We start from the raw sequence: 19,488 nt of genomic DNA, 5'->3' as shown, positions 1-19,488 counted from the left end.
TTGAACTGGGTAACAACACTACACTGAAAGCCAATAAGTAATTACCTTACTATTACTATCAGTATTATAGTGGAGAAACAACCATACGCCAATGCTTGCTACATTTTGTTAGTACAAGCAACTTCACAATGAAGAGCATCTACCTTGCCATATCATCATTTAATGAACGATACACACACACATGTGTTCAACGATCTAGCCCTACTGAAGTTCGAACTTACGACCTCCGGTCATACCGGCATCGTCGCTCTACCAACTAAGCTACACAGGCTCAGAGAGGAGCAAGTCGAGAAACAATCACACCACTGTTGCCTGCTGCATTCCGTTAATTAAACTAGCCTGTGGTGAGGTTCGAACTCACGACCTCCGGCATCCGTCACCAACTCACCCCAGTTCCTGCTCATGAACCTGCTAGCTTGCCTCCCTCCCCCTCCTCCTCCAACTCCTCCACCCGGCCTCCTCCTCTGCTCATTTGCTCCTCTCCTCCTGATCGGCATCGGGCGTCCCCGGGTGCGAGGGGTCAGTTGGAACAAACCCTGGAAATAGGGGTGAAAAGTGGGTTAAACACGTTGTGTGGGGGTTGCATTGCATTATAACTTTTATCTGCGTGACGTCACGTTTTCCAAACCTTGTGACGCCATGTTTTTTTACGTGCGACACTTTTTAGTCAAGCCTGTGACGTCACGAATATTATAATATTTTTTGGTAAATTGTGACGTCACGTTTTTAAACCTTGTGTTGTGTTTTTTTTAAACATGTTGGCACGATTAAAGAAAATAATATGTTTTTTTTAATAGTGCTTAATAACGATTTTAAAACGTGTGACGTCAATATTTGTAAAGCCTATGACGTAATCAACAATGAATTACGTCATAATAAGCCGGGGGGGGGGGGGGTTGGGTTGATAAGTCAATGGAAACGCTTAGCCTGGGTTTTAGGTAATAAGTTTCCTATAGGCTGCAATAATTCGATTGAATTTACTTCAGTTAAAAGATAACACGTTAAAAAATTTTAAAAAAGATAAAATAACTTATTTATGAACCGGTTTATAAAATCCTTATTTTATTCCAAGGCTTACAAACCGGGTCCACTCAATGGACATCTGCTTACAGAACGTTCATCTACCTGCATAACATGGCTGATGTCGAAAAAAGTTTAAAATATTATTAAGAATCAGTTCATAAATTTTCTCAACTCTTCAACATTCATCTACCTGCATAACATGGCTGATGTCGTGTAGAGAGAATACGTAATGTGGGTTTGTAGGACTCGGTTTTAGATGGCTTGATATTGAGCTGTAGAGGTCGTAAGCTCCCGATATAATCGCCTGTAAAATAAACAGGTTATTATAAAAAAACAGGTTGCTATAAATAGAAATATGTCGGATACTTTTTTTGTTATTGAAAATAGCATGTTAATTGATGAATTGAGTAAAAAAATTAAAACACAAACTCAGCCTAAATAATGCTGGATTTCAAAAATCAATTACAATAAAGAAACAAGCAAAATAATAAGCTAACCTAACAAAGTTTTTAATAATAAGCCAAATGAGCTGAAATTAAACGAAAAGGCTTAACATACGTTGTAAGTTTAAATCTAGCTGTAATGAAAATCAAAAACAGCTCCTCTGGTAATTGTAATTGTTAACCAACGTTTCAGCAACCTATACAAGCCGCCTTCGTCAGGGTGAATGACACTGAACGCTCGTACAATAAATGGAAAGCAAAAAAGGAAAAAAGCAGAAATAAACGCGAGCAACGAAACGATAAGAAAATAATTAGCGACTATAGCTGTAATGAGCCCACCTGGGAAAGGTCGTAGTGTCTGACGAGCGAGTAAGCTGGGAATTCTTCGAGCCAGGATTGCACACCGGAATGATGCATACTCAGTATAGCGTCCTTGGAAGGCTGAAACAAGTCAAATACACCGTGGCAACTTTAACGTATTTAAGCATCTCCACCAATGTGACTGAAATCACTTCTATATCAGTGGTATTTAACTTTTTATGCTTTTTTTGGTCGCAGTGGTGATTCAATAACGCATCATTACAACGATGTTATCGATTAGTGAAAAGCACCAGTTAATCGTTTAAGTCGCCAAAACTTACATTTCTAGAATGTGAGGAGAAACCAACGCCCTTTGAACAAAACTGTTTAAAGAAATTGTGCTGCAGAAACGTTTTTTAGATTCAATCTTAGCATTTACGTAGCTAAAACAGGTAAAACTGCATTTTTGAGGAGGGCATGCATTTCTTCAGGTGTTGTTGCACAACGACAATCAGGTGTAGTTGTACATATATAAATATTGAAACGAGAAGGCTTTCCAGGTGTCACACAAGCAGATTTTTGTCTCATGTTAAAAAATTAAAAAGTTTTCACACCTTCAAGAAATTAAGAACGGTGAAGTTTCTCGTGAGCCGTGGCGACATCGTGTGGCCGATCTTGCCGAGTCCGGAACCCGGAAGTCCGGGCGTGGTTGTCGTGGCAACGAACGCGATCTCAGCCTCGAGCGATTTGAAGAGCAGACGATCGAGTTCGTAAACACCGTTCGTCGTTATGATCTAACAATACATAAGTGACGTCACAATGTAAAGAGATGTTGGATTAAAGGCCCGTTCACACTACAGCTACACTGAGCTGAGCAAAGCGTAATTTACATTTAAATTCTATTGTGGCGAACGTTTCACGCTTTGCTAAACTCAAGCCCATTACAGCTATAGAAAAACGTTACGTTTTGAGCGATTTTTACGCCCAGCTCGGCTCAGCGCAGCTGTAGTGAAAACAATTTCACGCCCAGCGCAGCTCCGTGCAGCTGTAGTGTAAGCGGGCCTTTAGGGTTGTTTGGTACCTTTTGGAATATAACATATTAAAAGAAGGTTTAGATGATTTTTGACCATTGTTGTTGAAATGAATCTGCGGTTTCTTCACGCGGATAAGGTTCTTTCACAACTGAACACTCTCTATCGCCTTTTAGCACTTATTTCTTAAAAGTGATATTTTGGCATTTCTACAGCTGGAGTTACATTTTTATTTAATGATCGACTGGTTCAAGAAGTATTGTGGTTTTTGCTTGTAAACATGAGGGCGAAAGACTGGGCTTTTTGAATATTCCGCTAAAAATAAATAGAATTTGAAAAGTTTAAAACTCAAATTGTGTAAATCTCCCAAGAATATAATACAAGTTCTGAAACGGTGAGTTCGATATAATACAATTCACTACATATTTAAGGTGATGTGGTGGCACTATATTAAGACAAATTCTATGGAAATCATGACGAGCTTTCGCACAACCGTGCTTCATCAGGTCAAGGTACAAACAACGTTTTAAACCTATTTCGAAATAGAAAAATACAGCTATTTACAAAGATTGAATGTTTAAGCTAAGTTCTGAACATTCAAATATTTTTAATATGTTTTATAACGCGAGAGTAAACACAGACTAAAACTCAGTACAGTTAAAGACACCATTCTAATCTAGGACCATCGTAAAAACCCACACCTGTCTCAGAAGTTCAAGGGTGGGTTGAACCTTGACCTCGTGACCTTGGTGATGCGCTGACCTTGCGCACGAAAGGTCATCGAGGAAAAAGAGCGCGATTTGGCTCATCATGTTTCGCGATGCGATCACGGCGTTCGGGTGAGCCATGAGTCCAAGGTTGTGTTGCCTGGATGTGGGGAGAGCTTTCGACTCGATCAAGCGTTGGAAGTGAGATGCTAACAAACCTGGCACCCATAATATTAATTTATTTTTCAAAGGGTACGAATACTTAACACTGGTATAAAACACGTATGTGGGAAAAAAATCTTTTGTACTCCATTAAACGTGGAAGTGATAAACCTGGCATCTAAACAATTATTTATTTTTTACGGGGGCGTAAAACTTATTTTGCATCGTCTGTTTGTGAAAAAATAGTTTGTAAAAATAGTCTTTAAACAAGCACGGGCTTGCTGGGACAACTGGATTAAAATGTATAAACATACAAGAATGTAAATTCCCAGATTTAAGAGGTATTTTCAAAATATAAACGTTGCTAGCTACCTTTAACCGAGAAATTGCGTTCAGTATATATACACAATCAAAATGCACCCCAAAAATTAGTTAGTTATGAATATACGGTTGCCGCCAGGAATTGTGTCAAATGCAAAATTGCTCTTACGCAAAACATATATACCTGCCTAAAGAGCAATTTTACATTTGATAAGTTAGTTATGTCCCATCACCTGGCGACATTGATATCTTGGTGATGTCGAGATACAAGAATTAGAACAATATAAATCAAAAAACGTGTAAATAACATCTAACAAAGCTAATTAGAATATAAATATTCCAGTCATGCCCCATCACCTGGCGATATTGAAATCTTGGTGATGTCGAGATCTGCTTGGAGGAGATTCTTGACAAGACTTGACTTCCCGCATCCAGGTTCTCCCACTAGGAGGACGGACTTCCGGGAATGAAGGAGCACTGACGAGAGGTAGGCATACCGCTCCAACTGAAGTATGTTAGTTTAATGGTTTGTGGAGGAACTGGAGATGCCATTCTCGGCGTAAGTGAAGTATTTTGTTGTTGTGTGTTTTAAGTTGTTTTTAGATCTTTCCTATACTCCCGTGGCTAGCGTTTTAGGTTAAAATAAAAGTACAAAACTATACGCAAAAGAATGTCGACATTAAAGAGATACCAAAAAAGCAAAAATTAGAAAATTTTCAACATGAAAAAACAAATATTAAAAGCGCACCAGAATATGGGCCTAATACAAAAACGGTATAAAAACAACCATACAGAATGATAAAAAAATAAAGAAAAAATACAAAACTACAAATATATACCAAAGAAGATAATCCTGATGTTTAAAAATAGATAATTGCTTACAAACGAAAACTGTTACAAAAGGAGAAACGCTTAATTTACAAAATTCCAAGGCAGGAGCAAACTGTTTGCTATTTTAACCTTAAAACGACTTTCGTTTTATTTGGATTTTATCGAAATTGTTTTTCTTTTTATATCTATTACAAATTATTTTATGTGCATTATTTAAAGGACGCTAAATATTTTACCTGGTGAAGCGGAACGTACTGCGATCCGTTCTGCATGAGTGCGCGGGGTCGGAGGTCAATCTTGTCTTCCCACAAACTGAATCTTCCAAACTCCTCATCAACGAAATAATCGAAGACCGACTCATAACGGGGGAAGGAAATGTCGTGTCTGTGACAAATAATGTATCAATGATTATGTAATAACTGGTGATTTAAAAAACTGTTAATCTAGGTCAGGAGTCATCAAACTACGGCCCACAGGCCAGATCCCGCCGGTCGGGTCAAGTAATCCGTCCCACGGCCTATTTTCTTAATGAAGATGAAGTACAGTTGACGGATGTTGGGTGCAATTCAAAACAAAATTTTAATGAAATTTTAAAATGTAGGACAACTAATTAAGGCTCACACAGTTTTTATTGTGTGGTTATTTTTTATTACGTTTAACGATAACCAAGTTAATTAAAAATTCAAAAAAACAATCCACTGTTATGTAAAAAGATGATTTATATTAATGACATATTAGCACATAAAAGCAACAAAGATGTATCACTAAGTATAGTAGCAAGGATAGACTATCTGCTGTTTAAGGTCAAATACAAAGTGAAGGTCAATCAGGATGAAAATAACATGAGACGAACACATAAACCACATGAGAGCTAGGTAAACATAGAATACTTAAACAAAATCCAATCACCTTGATTTGGCAAAAGCGTCCCTGACAACTTTATCGAACCCGGGAATGTCTTTTTCCTGCAACTGCCCCCCAAACCCCCAAACGAAGGAAAAAGCGAAGAGGTTCATTGCGAGTTGGAAGTAGGACTCCGGCACCGAGTCGTCGAGTCGTGAGCGGTTGCTACTCGCACGAGTTCGAGTAGATTGGGCGTCGTCGTGGTTTATTGAGTTGTGAAGGGACCTGGAAAAAATAACTTTTTTAACGGCTTGGTATCCAACGTTGTGATATATTTAGAATAACAGCGCCCAGTCATGTTGAACCGCACTTAACAGTTAGTTAATTGAGTTGCGGTGAGACCTGGAAAGAGTAGGTGAAGCGGTCGTCAAGACTTAACCTCGAATATTAGTGCTCGACCTAGGAACGAGTCCCGAGAACAGGAGTGTTAACACGAGTACTTAGACTAACAGCGTCCAGTCATGTTGCACCATGCTTAAGAGTTGGTTAATTGAGTTGCAGTGAGACCTGGAATGAGAACAATTTTTTTTACCGGCTTGGTATCCAACATGGATACTCAGACTAGGAACGAGTATATGAGTGTTGTAATGAAAACCCCACTTCGAAAACAATAGCGTCCAGTCATGTTGGACCGTAATTTGAGTTGCGGTAAGACATGGAAAGCGTAGGGGATATTTTGTAAATGGATGTCACGGCTTGCCATTCAATGTGATTATTCGGATGAGGATGAAATACAAAATGATTGTGATTAACACAAGTACTTTGACTCATAACGTCTAGTCATGTTCGAACGTACTTTTAAGTTGTTTAATTAAGTTGCACAGAAAAGCCTACTCGTTTTTTATTCGTTCACAATTGAAATTTAAATTCTTCTTGTTTCAATTTTTAACTCTTCCTATTTTCAGAGTTATGAAACTTGATTTTGTTATTCGTTTAACATTAAAACTTTTTGTCTTTCTGACGACTATGAACTCGTTTTGTTTTCCACTCGTTTCAGGTGAATATTTAAACTTTTCTTTCTACACGTCCACGACGAAAAGTTTAATAATTATCCTCTACTCATTAAAGATCAGTATTCAAAATTTTATTTGTACACATTAGGCTGTTACAGACTATTTTTTCATGCACAAAACATGTAAAAACTTTTTATTAAAAATAAAATATATATCTAGAATGTTTTGATGTCAATAGTATGACGTCATGTTACCTTTTGCTAGTAGTGACGTCATCTTGATTTTGCGTCGATGTGTTCCGGACCACTTCGTGCGCAGTCAAGCATGACGACAAGATGTTGATGAATGACGTCATTTCGTGGACCCCGGTTGCGGCGCCGTGAGACACCTAGCGGAAACAATAAGTTGTTTATTTATTTTAATTTTTTTATATATGTAATTTGTTTGTTGCATCTTTGAAATTAACGTTAGATAATATATTTACTTTGCTGACTAGACCGGACAGGTTGAGTTGGTATAGTGATATGGCAAAAAATAACAGCCCTATAGAAAAAGTCAAATCATACTTAAAGTTAATTTGGTGAATTTTAAAAGAAGAAAAGACGCAATAAATTTTTTTTTCATTTCTGTGTTGTTTAATTCTCTTTACATCTTCAAACCTTGTTGGTAAAGATTTGTTCGAACTTTTACAAAATGCTTACTATTTCTACATTGGCTATAATATTCATTCGAAATGTTTTTAGTTAGGAGAGTCCAACCGGTGTTATTAATGCTTTTTATTGCAATTTTTTTACATTTTTATCGTGTATAATTTGCTTTACATCTCCAACCTTGTTGGCAAACATTTCTTCGAAACTTTCACAAAATGCTTTCTACTTCTGCATTGGCTTTTTCGAAATATTTTTTATTAAAGTTCTGGTGTTATTTTTTCTACATCTCCTAACTCTGTTGGTAAAGATATATTCCAAACTTTCACAACACACTTTTTGCATCTTTATGAGCTTTGATTCGAAATTTGTTTCCGTTGGAGTTCTTATCTTAGACGTGTACAAACCTTATATAAACTGTTGCTACCAGGCATAGTAATACAAATAAAAAAACAGCTCCTCTGGTATTTATAATTATTTACCAACGTTTCGGCAACCAATGCCAGTCGCCTTCTTCAACGACACCCAACGCTGGTACAAAACATGAAATGTTCTTGTAAAAAAACTACAAATGATCTGTATGTCCAAACCTTGTTGGTAAAGATTTGTTCGAAACTTTTACAAAATACTTCCCTACTCCTCCATTGGCTTGTTATACATTCGAAATGATTTTTGATTAAAGTTCTTCTAAATGAGCAAACCTTGTTGGTGTGATCGAGTCCAGTGTTAAGGAGCGACCCGGAAGATTTCCTGAGGAAATGAACAACAGGAGGAACAAGGTCCTCCACCAGATCCCTCCAAATCCGGATGGTGGATTGCGTGACCTTGAACTGACTGTAGGCCGTGTCCAGCCACGAGAGGGCGATGTTGCGCCAGTTGTCGGCGATGTCGCAATACAGGATCGCACACCTGGCAATGTAGATTCAATTAGATTAGTGGTTCTTAAACTGGAGTCCATTAAGGCCGAATTGAAACATTATTGTATATACAAGAATTAATCAATTTAAAAAAAAAAAGTTTAATTGAAAGTAAAACGTTGTGACAGTGAATGTATTTGGACGATTTTAATTTCACTTCAATCATTAGCACATTCTGAAAGTCTATTTGTATTGTTATGAAAAAAAAAATCGACAAATGTCTTGCCTATCGTGGTCCATGCGAAGCAAAAAAAAAAATTAGGGGTCCGCGGCAAAAAAGTCTAAGAACCCCTGCATTATATAAACCAGTGTTTCTAAACCCAAGGGTCTCGACCTAAAATTGGGAGGCCGTTTAATTGGACAGGGTCGCCGATGTTAGTAGTTTCAGACAAAGAAATGTAAGTTCTAAATACATAAAAAAAAAATATATATATATATAAATCTTATCATTTAGTTATATCTCTAGTTAATACCAAGTTTCTACCAAAGATATAATACCTACTAAGCATTTAGTTTTTGTCAAACAAAAAGACACAACTAAGCAAAGTTTCTATAAAATATTAAGTACCTATTAAGGATTTAGTCTCTATAAAACATTAGGTTTCTACAAAATGTTAATTTTTTTTAATACAAAGTTTCTGTTACATACAATCGATAACTTTTATTTAAAAAAACAATAAACCATTATCTGAAGATGATGCAAGATCTTATCGAAACGTCTTAATCAAGATGCTGTCGATCTACTCAACATTTTTGTCTTTGCAATTTATTATCAAGCTACATTACAAATCCGTGCATAGTGCTGTACCCAAATAAACCATTAGTTGTTTGGTAATACGGTTATATTAGTTGTATCCCTCGCAATACAAAACAGAACGATCTAACATAGGTTTGTATGCCGTGCATTTACAGCATTGAAAATGTCGTAAAAAATATGCTGTCACAGTTGTAACATGCACTGATATAGGCCTAATTTATAAACCCTTCATGTACATTTTTTCAATTGCAAAACCTAGTTTCGATTCAGCACACACTTTGGTATACAGTATAGAACAGGGGGGCGATATTTTCAACAGCGAGCCGCATGACAAATAGAAAATGTATTGGCGGGCCGCGTAAAAAATGGAGATTTCGAGTGATTCCTTTTGAAAGAATCTTTAAATCGTTAAACGTTAAACATCCTTCATTGACAATCTGGTAAGAGTAAGGCTTATTTTGCCTGAAAAAGTTTTACTGAAAATGAACCGCAGGCCGTATTATATTGCTTGGCGGGCGTAGTTTGCCCAGGACTGGTATGGCTGGTAAAACAACACTGCAATGTACAACGTTAATGCAGCCGTCGCTCTATCTGCTTGCTTTGCTAGATTCTGCTATTACTGATCAAGAATTGAGGTCGACGTCTATTTTCAAGGGTCAATGTGATTTCAACTATCACACACTCAGTGCAACATTTATTTAAGTCGTCTCTTTATTCCCACTATTAAGATTAACAGTGAGTTTGCTAAAGCGTATTTTGTGCTTTATGGCCGATTTAATTGTGTAAGCATATTTGACCTGCGGTCAAATGGTCAAATGTCACTGAGCACATGGTGCCTTGACATTGTAGTTGTCCCTACGGCAGTTGGTTACTACCTTGTTGCGGTGGGAACTCATATTGTTAGTTACTTGTAAATGTTTGGCGATGATATTCAACTTACACCCTAGCTGTTTCTGTTTCAATAAAATTGTATTGTATTCATTCGAATAAGATATGAATCCACTTGTGTAAGCCTTCGTATTATTAATAAATTCCTGTACATAAAGACTTCAGGATCGGATCGGATCCATTAGTTTTTACCCACCTTGAGGCCATAGCGGGCGAGGCTGATGCGAAGTTTGAGAGTTCGAAAATGAAAGATGTCGATTGTGGAATCGAAACTTCGTCCAAGTTGCTTAACCGCTCCTTCCGGTGGTGGTCTAGCAAACAGCTGATGTTGTCCGACCAGGTTGGCTGGATCTCACCGTCCAATACAATCCACTTCTTGAGGCTGTGAGATTAAAGGGGTGAGATTGGTATGATACTTCGTAAATAAAGTCTATTTGAATTAGGTAACTTGGTCCCTGCGGGTTCTTACCTAATTCAGTTAAAATCCTGCCTTTTTTTGCTCAGAAATTCCTACTTTTGGTTAATGGGAAAAATCGTGTCACAACCCTTAATTACTATCTTTACTTTTACTTACTTCTTCTTTACTATCATTTTTATGACATAATTTTTTTTAACATACCCGGCCTATTTATTTCTTTAGACTTGTTTTAATTTTTAGCGAAAATTTTACAAATAAAGTTTCTCAGCATTGGTTTCGCCATTGTACAAATCGTGGAGGTTACCTTGGTAATTCAGGCTCGGTGGTTGCGTTTCTGGGGCTTCCCGCAGACGGCTGCAACGATTTCCGATTGTGGTTATTCCCCTTGCTCCTTGCTCCCACCTTGTGGATGACCGTGCAGTCTTTCAACAACTTTACAAGCAGACCTGAAAGCATTGTTAGGAGTTAACGCAAAACCGTGAAGGTTAATATATAGCGTTTTCGGACGCAATAATCCGATATTAGAAACACATATTTAACACGCAAATCAAAAAAGTGTTTTTTTTAATTAGAAGATATAAATACCCATATTTGGTTCTTTAGTTTGTAGAAGTTAAAGATTTACGTCTATACATTTCTAGAAATTTACCAAAAAGTTTTGCGCTGGTCTAGAATTCTTCCGCATTTTCGTCCAGGGGTTTATATTGCTAACAATATTGGGGTTAGGGTGAGAGTTAGCGTTTGGGTTTGGGTGGGTCAAGTATTATTATTATATTAATTCTGCCTTCCTTGCAATTTTAACTTTGACAACTCGTTTCTTTAATGTAAAAAAGGTAAGAATCTAGAAAAGTGCCAACAGTTTTTGCATTCAAAAAGAAGGCAAATAATCTCACCATCTTTTTATATTTACCAAAAGATTTACGGTATTACTATAACATACTAAAACTAAAGTTGTTTTTGTCTTCAGCCCACAAATACGCCATTTGATAATTAGTGGGTATCGCACCTTTTTCTAATAGGGTTTATAATCTCACCGTCCTTCCATGTTTGACTCTTTGGTTTGTGGAATCCGAAAATGTCGGCGATGTTGTGGGCGTTTGGGAATATTGTGGTGCTGTCCACTCGACCGTAACCGTCGACATCAAGCAAATCGGCGAAACCATCGCCTTCTGTGGAAAAAGAAAAAAAATTAAACATTGCATTTTGTTATAAGAGCATAACAATTATTAAAATAAAACATTGTACCAGCTGTAACCTTGTTTTAATATCGGTGCAAATATTAAAGCAATTAGGAAAAGCAGTGCAGAGTTGGACAACCGCCTTCTTTAATTAGTTATATTAATTAAAACGGAGATGAATTATAAAAAAATCGGACGATTTAGTGTTTAAAAGAATATTATTGGTATTTTTTTTGGTAATCTTTGCATAATCGTTTTGTATTAACGAAGATTTGATTTTTACATCAATGCCGTAAAGGTTAAAAATAAAAAGAATTAATTGAGTGTAAAACATTAATAATCTAACAGTAGATAATTTACAACTTGAACAATGATTTATTAAACAAAGACTTAAATTAATAAATCTTATGGGCGTGTGATAAGATTTGGTGGTTAACCATTAATCATAACAGTATGTTTTTGCAAATAACACCATAGAATGACAAAATTCTTACCGTGGAATTCAAATACATCCGAGTGAAAATGTGGATCACTCATTTCCGAAGCTGACACTGCACTTTTTGTGCTCTTTAGCTAACACGTAAAAAACGTTTACTTTGGTTGTTTTTTAGAAACATAAAAACATAAAGCTCTTTTATGCTATTCAATCTCAAAAAGACCTTGATTAAAGATAAAGCCTTTTAAAATTTCTAATTTCGGTAATGCGTATTTCATCATCAACTAAAAAAGATGTCATTTTAGCACAGCAATGAAGTCAAACATGTGCAAATAAAGGATGAAGCTTCGAACCATAATTGAATATCCCTCATTAAAGGTAACACCAAAAACACCTGAGAAAGTGTCAAATAAACGCTTGGGAGATTATATTACTTATTTTGAACTCTCATTTTATATTGGAGGTATATTTTGTAACATCCAATTTGGAGAAGTTGATAACGTTCAACTGAACAAGTCACTTACCTTCATAGTGGATGAAGTATTGCTTGTGGTAATTCCTGCCTCGACAAGCGTCTCGGAGCTTAGTGAGTTCAAGGCCTTGGCCAGGATTCTAAAAACAAAATCACAAATTAAACTAAAAAAATACAGACAGTATAGTGTACGCAAAAAGAGGCTACAATCAAATACAGCAATTACCTAAATAAAATTGTATCTCTAAAAGCAAAAGTCTACATGCCACAAAACCTAAGAGTACTTATCGAACATCCACAATTAAAATTGCCAGCAGACAACGAAACTAAAGTAAAAATCAGCAGAATTATAATAGATTATAATAGAAATTTTAACATCCTGCTGGCAGATTTTTTTTCGAAGCGGTGCGCTTTTTAAGATTATTAAAACCTTTTAAAGCAACCAAAGGGTTAGCATCTCAAGAGAATGTTTACTTTCAATGGTTGTTTTCAGAACCAGTCGAAGCAATATTTATTTAAAAAACCAGAAATATAATAATGTCACACAACCAACCTAAATGAAAATTACCAGAATATTAAAACCTTCTAAAACAACAAAAAGGTTAACAAATTAGGTGAAGAGTTAAATACTTGCAAATGGTTGTTTTTCGGGAACCAGCCATATCAACTTTTATTACATAAACCAGAAATAAAGCAACTTCATACAAAAAATCTGAACCAAAAATTACCAGAAGATTAAAAACTTATAAAACAACCAAATAGTTAGCATAGTAAGTTAATGTTTATTTGCAAATGTTTTTTTTTTTTAAATCAGTTGTTTTTTCCAATTACCAGAATATGAAAAAAATCTTAAAACAACAAAGGTTAGCATCTTAATTGAATGTTTACTTGCAAATGGTTGTTTTTCCCGAACCAGCGGGACCAGCAATCACCACACTCTGGTTGAGACGTAGAAGCGTGAAAAGCTGGCAAGCCTTCTCGATCGAATCACTCGCTGGTTGAAAACCATCGGTGACCATCTGCTGGTGAATCGCTCCTGGAAAAAGTGTGTTTTAATGGTTTTACAAATTCTTCAAACAACTTGTAATGCAAACCTTAAAGAGTCAATATTGTAAAAACTAAATATAACTATTTAAATTTGCAATCATAGTTTATTGAGAATAGCTCCTCTGGTTTTGTACAGATACTAGAGAAACCACTTTTTGATAATTATGACTCGTAGCAACAGTTTATAAATTAGAATAATAAAAAATAAATAAAATCATATGATTAAGTTTCTCATGAATGATCTATATCTATGTTGAGTTAAACCACAGCTTTGAATGGTTTCAAGCTTTTCAAAACAACTTTCAAGATAAAGCTTTTGGTTCCAATTTTGTAAAAAAGTAAAACTATTGATATTAAAATTTAGAATTCTAACAAGCAAAGCATATAGTTGGGGTTTTACATGGATGGTGTATGATCGATGTTAAGTTACACCACATAAACATCCGCCAGGTATTTTAAGTGATGGAAAAACATAATTTGGTACATACTTCATTATTATTTAGAAATTTGAGAGATTTATCGAGTGCTAATTTTTGTTGGTTTTGCACGAAAAATAACAAAAAGTATTGTTTATTTTAACAAAATCAGCTTGCTGTTCAAGCTGTTTCAGACAATTATTGAAGTTTTGGACTCTTTTCTGACTAAAATATTAATAAAAGTAAAAAGATATATCGGAATGTTTATTAATATTTTACTTTGTTCTTTAAAAATTATTTTGTTTTTTAAAAGATTATTTGTTCTTTAAACGATAACCTTTTTTAATCAAACAAGTTTTTCCACAAGAAATTGGCCTTTGTGAAAAAGAACTACAAGTCTCATAGCAAAACTTACGCCTAATTTACCATCGTATAAACATAACCTAGTAGTTCAAAAATGTTTACTTACCAGCAAGCTTGCTGTCCAAACTGCTGGGGGCAAGTGGTCGGGATATCGTTGGAAATATCGGACGAAGCATCTCCTTCAACCTCGTGTTGCATTCGGGGCTAAAAAGTGTAATAACATTTAAAATGAGGAATTTGTAAACGAAACCAGATAAAGAAGTACTTGAAAAATGTTGTCAACCAACAAACTAGTGTTTAGTGCGAAAATAACAGTTTTCTTAAAGATTTCTTTGTCCAAACAGTAGAATTTTAGGAATAATTTATAAAATTTAACAGTCTTTTTTTCCCATTATTTGGCAAAAATCAAATGTTGTACAGTTACTTGTTTTAAATTAAACCACATTACCTTTCACGAAAACATTTTTAATTACATTTGAAAATTAAATTAACCATATTATACTTGGTTCAAAACAACTTTAAAATCTGTTTTATTTAAAAGCAATAAATATTAAATCAAGGCAAAACATATTTCAACTCACCTTCCAAGTTTGATTGTGCACGTCACAATAAGCGCATTGACCAGCGCCAGTTCCTCATTGTGACTCGACAATATCATCTCGGACCTTCGACTTGATCGGCTCACGCTCGTAGATGATGACGTCACTGAGGGGGAGTATACCCCCCTGCCACTAGGGGCCTCACTGTCGCACTGGGATTGCGTCCGGCTTCTTTGCTGGCTCTGCAGTCTCGTGTTCAGTTTGGCACCGAGGGTTATAATGGAACGGAGTGTGGAGATGCCAACATTTGCAAGCTGAGGAAATATGAGTGGTGGTTAGGAAGTTGTACTTTTATTTTAATAAACTTTTTGCGACAACTGCGGTTTTCCAGTGGGGCTGCGAAGTTCGGCAACTGAGACCTGACTACGGTCAAATGTGCGATTTCGTCCCGAGTCTGATTCCAACTCTACAGCCTGTATGCCTATTTTAAGTTCTTAGAACACTGGCTACAAAAGAGTTATAATAGATTGGAGAGTGGAGATGCCAACGTTTGCAAGCTGAAGAAATATATTGCTGGTTTAATTGCTGGTATGACTAGACGAAGAAGTTATAAAAATATAGTCTAGGGTTTAAACGTAGCCAAAAGTCATATCTCTATAGTAATGAGGTCAAAATTAGATTTTGTGGCGAGAGTTTTAAAGGTGCGAAGAGTGGATATGCCAACATGTGCAAGCTAGGGAAATATTTGCCGGTTTAAAATGTCCCTACTTATACGTTAAAAAAAACTTCTAGAGTTAAAACGGGTTCATAAGACGCCACTGCAGTAGTTCACATTGTTTCAATTTATTGAGATTGGTTTTAAAAAAGATTGTTCCAAAATTAAGTAAACTGCAGCAGCAATCGGAAGATATGGCTCTTGCTAATTAAATTAAAATTTATATTAAATATTGTCTTCATTGTGTTGATTTCTACATCCAGGAGAGTAGTTCACATTAGACTATGGTAGACTTATAAAACGTTAGACCCTTTAAAAACATGTTAGCTTAATTGATATGACCTTAGTTTTATGTTAGACTCTGTGTGATAAAAGTACAATGAAAAGCAAAACACAGTTAAAATAAAAAATTAAAATTAAACACAGCAAACAACAGTTGTGTTTTATTTTTATAAAACATTAAAATTATTACGTCGGGAGAACAACAATAGTTTCTGCAAAACCCTTTTTTTGCGAAACCTTAACATATTCTTTACCTGCGATGCTTCGGGGTCAATGAACTCCTGATCAGAGCTGATGCGATCTGAGTTCGCTTGGAACAAGTTGTAAGCCAAAGTGAGTTTGTGGGTGAGGTTGGTTGAGTCGGAGAATCCAGCGGATTGTAACCAGACCTGTAACACGGGAATCCGTGAATGGGGATTTTTTTAGGAAAATTTGTAGGAACTCAACTGGCATAAATAAGACGCCGGTTGCGACAAATTCCTAACAAACAAATAGCTTTGATGCGGCGACGTAAGTAGTGGATGCGGAGTTAATTCGGATTAAAAACTTTACTTTAAAGAAACTGGTGTAAAATATCAAAACGCCAGAAAAGCAAAACAACAAATTTTAGCAAAGTAATGTAAAACCTGGAATACTGTGGAAATGTTACAAACATAATTTCAAGGTAACGGACCAACAGCAAACCATTGGCCTGAAAATGTTGCGCATTTGAAGAGTTATATTGGCCGCCAAAAGTAATTAAAACCCTAATAAGCACACCCATTTAAAATTAACATTTTTAACGTTAACAAATAGAAGTCGTAAAATGATGCATTGTCGGATAAAACCACAACCAAACATCTCTTGCATCTTTCTCTACGATCCCGTTCAACTTGTGCGATTGGAAATCGATGTTAGTTACAGGAATATCAACTCACGAATGTTGTATTTATGAACAAGATGCAGCGGGTCATGGTGGCAACCTCAACGCAGGTTAGTTGTTTTATAGCCTGAACTGGCTTGCGCTACAATCCTGATTAGGCTGAAAGCCTTTTCGAGGGCATCTTGTGTAGTAGCACTTGCCAACTTACCTCAATCAGCTTGGAGACATCAGGCTTGATCAAGCAAGTTGGACGGTAAATCAGCTTCAAACTGTCGGGAACTGTCGGTACACATCTACAACAAACATTAAACTATAAGGTAAAACACGGAATTTCGCATTTTTTCGATTACACGTTAACAATCGACTCACCCAGATTCAGTTGCAAAGGTCATGAAAATGCCGAAGCCGTCTCTCACTGTCAGCAACTTATCGTCCAACGCCAAGCAGAGGTCGGGGTGACCTTGGTAGGTGGATGACGTCATCCTGACGTCACTGTCCTCGTAGGAGAGATTTCCTAAGGATCGAAGGAAGGAGGACTCCACCTGCGGTTGCCATGGCAACGAGGAGTCGGATTTGTGAAGAGTGATCACGGAGTTGCTTCTCTGGAAGAAGGAATATGTATAAATATTAGTATCCCAAACATTAATCGGAAAGAAGTTTAATAAATTGGACATTGGTAAACATGTGAAATAATAGCTTGAAAAGCGCACCGTTTTAAACAAAATCAGCCAGCAAAGGTCTTAAAACTTATATTATAAAGGTCTTTGAACTTATACTTCTATCGGCTGCATTATATTTCTTCTGTTGGGGGGCAAGATTCTGCCGTGAACTTATCAACAGTAATGCTAAGGTGTCACTGAAATAACCAAACTTAAACGTCTCCACTGATTCATGGATGAAGAAGAACATGTTGATGGTGGAGGGATAAAACATTAATTTGGTGATATTGCAAGGTAAACGCAGTTGAAAAGTTATAGTATTGGAGTCCCAAACATTTATTGGAAGAAGTTTAATAAACTAAATAATTATTCACTTTAGTAATTTAAATAATGGATAACACGTGGTCAACCAGGAGGACAACTATGTGCACTATTTTTATTTACCCAAAAAGCAAAATAATAACACAAGAACTTATAAATTAATCAATTAATCAATCAGCTTAAAAAAGCTATGGAAAATATAAGATCTTATGCGGCCAAAACAAAACTTTTCCACTGACTTATCCCAAAGTTTATACGTTGTCCATCCGGATGGTTTCACAAACTATCTACATTTTTTTTAAAACGACATTTTTGTGTATTAAGTCTAATTACTACTAACAAAATTTCCCGGTCACCCTTGTACAAAAAAAATTGTTAAAATATTGAAGTATTGAAAAAAAAAATTCGGTCCAAAACTTGGAGGTTATAAGTAAAAAAAATCCAATCTTGGCATTGTTAATGTTATAAAAAGTAAAGGAACATCTGCGAAACACAAAACACAACGAAACATAAACAAAATTTCATATAAATGTTCCAACCTTGATCCTGTGTGAGGCATCGTAGCCATGCACAGTATATCTGGTGTTGAATGATTGCTTCACCGTCTTGTAAGCTTCCTGGATCTGCTTAATGGAGTGCGTTAATTGAGATAATGTTGTTTGCTGAAGACGCTGTGCGTGGTCAAAACAAAGCCAAGATCCAGTTTCGACTAATCCACATAGAGTCCTGAAACACAAAGTGTTCAGTAAGATACAGGTGGCTTTCATTAAGAAACAGGATTTTACAGAGGCTTGTTGATACAATTTTATTGTACATTATTATTTAGGTCAAGGAAACAAGCTTGTTCTCGACTCTTACAATAAGTTTTAAACTAAGTTGTGTTAACCTGTATTCACCTTTTTTTCTGAAAAAAAGCAGGCATGAGTAGCTAAACCAATAAAAACAACAATTTTGCATAAATCAAATGCAAAAGAAAACAAATCAAAGTACTTTTAAACTGCTGTAATCAGCCTGTTTTTGAGAAACCAACCCAGTTATCTGAAAAGTTTGAATAATTTTTTTGTCTAATGGTGGACTGTGGTATTTTATCCTCGTCTAGAGTCCTGAAACAAAAGTGTTAAGTAAGAGAAGAGATGATTAGGTTGATACGTAGTATAAATATCTCTTTATTTCTTTTTAAAATTCTTGCCACGTCTTTCACAACCTACACCCATTATGCTTCGGAGGGCGATTCATGCTTATTAATTTCTTTAATTAACGGTGTTACAGAAAGAGTTATTGGGTTAAGTAATAAGCGTACATATTAGAAAAACCTTTTAATGTTTACACTTCTTAAAATTCAAAGCTAGTTACCGCCAACGCAAACAAAAAGTATTTTTAAAGTGCCAATGTTTCAGCTCCTATGAAATAAAGTTCAAAGTAGTTATTCGATAATCCAGATAGAGTCTTGGAAGAACATGTTCCGTAAGATACGTTTGGGCTTTTATTAAGAGACAGTATTTTGCAGGAGGCAGTTTGTTTTTGAATCTAACAATAAGTTACAAACTATAAAAATATAGCCCAAATTTGGTAACCTAGTGTAAACCCTTTTTTAAAAAAAGCAGAAATGAGTAGCGAAACCAAGAAAAAACATTTTGCATAAACAAAATGCAAAAGAAAACAAATCAAAGTACTTTTAAACTGCTGTAATCAGCCTGTTTTTGAGAAACCAACCCAGTTATCTGAAAAGTTTGAATAATATCTTTGTCTAATAGTGGACTGTGGTATTTTATCCTCGTCTTACAAACTAACCCACCTTTTAAAAAAAATGCAATCTAAGCAACACAAAAGCGTTGTTTGATTTGATTAATATACGGATCGCTTCTTTGCTCTTTTTGGTCATTTGTAAGGTATTTTT

At 35.8% G+C, this 19,488-nt stretch overlaps 1 protein-coding gene across 1 annotated transcript in view; it reads right to left on the bottom strand.

Annotated features, from left to right (window-relative positions):
- The window catches only part of LOC146166499 (dynein heavy chain domain-containing protein 1-like), a 96,027-nt gene that overhangs the window by 42,644 nt on the left and 33,895 nt on the right, over positions 1-19,488 (bottom strand). Inside the window, 23 exon segments of the mRNA XM_083386466.1 lie at positions 51-55; positions 385-536; positions 1,214-1,327; positions 1,806-1,907; positions 2,381-2,560; positions 3,499-3,722; positions 4,345-4,492; positions 5,055-5,202; positions 5,728-5,946; positions 6,929-7,062; positions 8,023-8,230; positions 10,080-10,265; positions 10,606-10,747; positions 11,336-11,470; positions 11,974-12,052; positions 12,440-12,527; positions 13,276-13,423; positions 14,320-14,417; positions 14,795-15,066; positions 16,004-16,138; positions 16,820-16,904; positions 16,981-17,213; positions 18,131-18,317. Of these exon segments, the coding sequence (XP_083242592.1) occupies positions 51-55; positions 385-536; positions 1,214-1,327; positions 1,806-1,907; positions 2,381-2,560; positions 3,499-3,722; positions 4,345-4,492; positions 5,055-5,202; positions 5,728-5,946; positions 6,929-7,062; positions 8,023-8,230; positions 10,080-10,265; positions 10,606-10,747; positions 11,336-11,470; positions 11,974-12,052; positions 12,440-12,527; positions 13,276-13,423; positions 14,320-14,417; positions 14,795-15,066; positions 16,004-16,138; positions 16,820-16,904; positions 16,981-17,213; positions 18,131-18,317 (3,422 nt within the window).

The sequence above is a fragment of the Ascidiella aspersa genome, chromosome 1, assembly GCF_963924565.1.
Source record: "Ascidiella aspersa chromosome 1, kaAscAspe10.2, whole genome shotgun sequence".
NCBI classification, from domain to species: domain Eukaryota; kingdom Metazoa; phylum Chordata; class Ascidiacea; order Phlebobranchia; family Ascidiidae; genus Ascidiella; species Ascidiella aspersa.
Note: the sequence above shows the minus strand (reverse complement) of the source record. Positions and strands in the feature narration are given on the sequence as shown.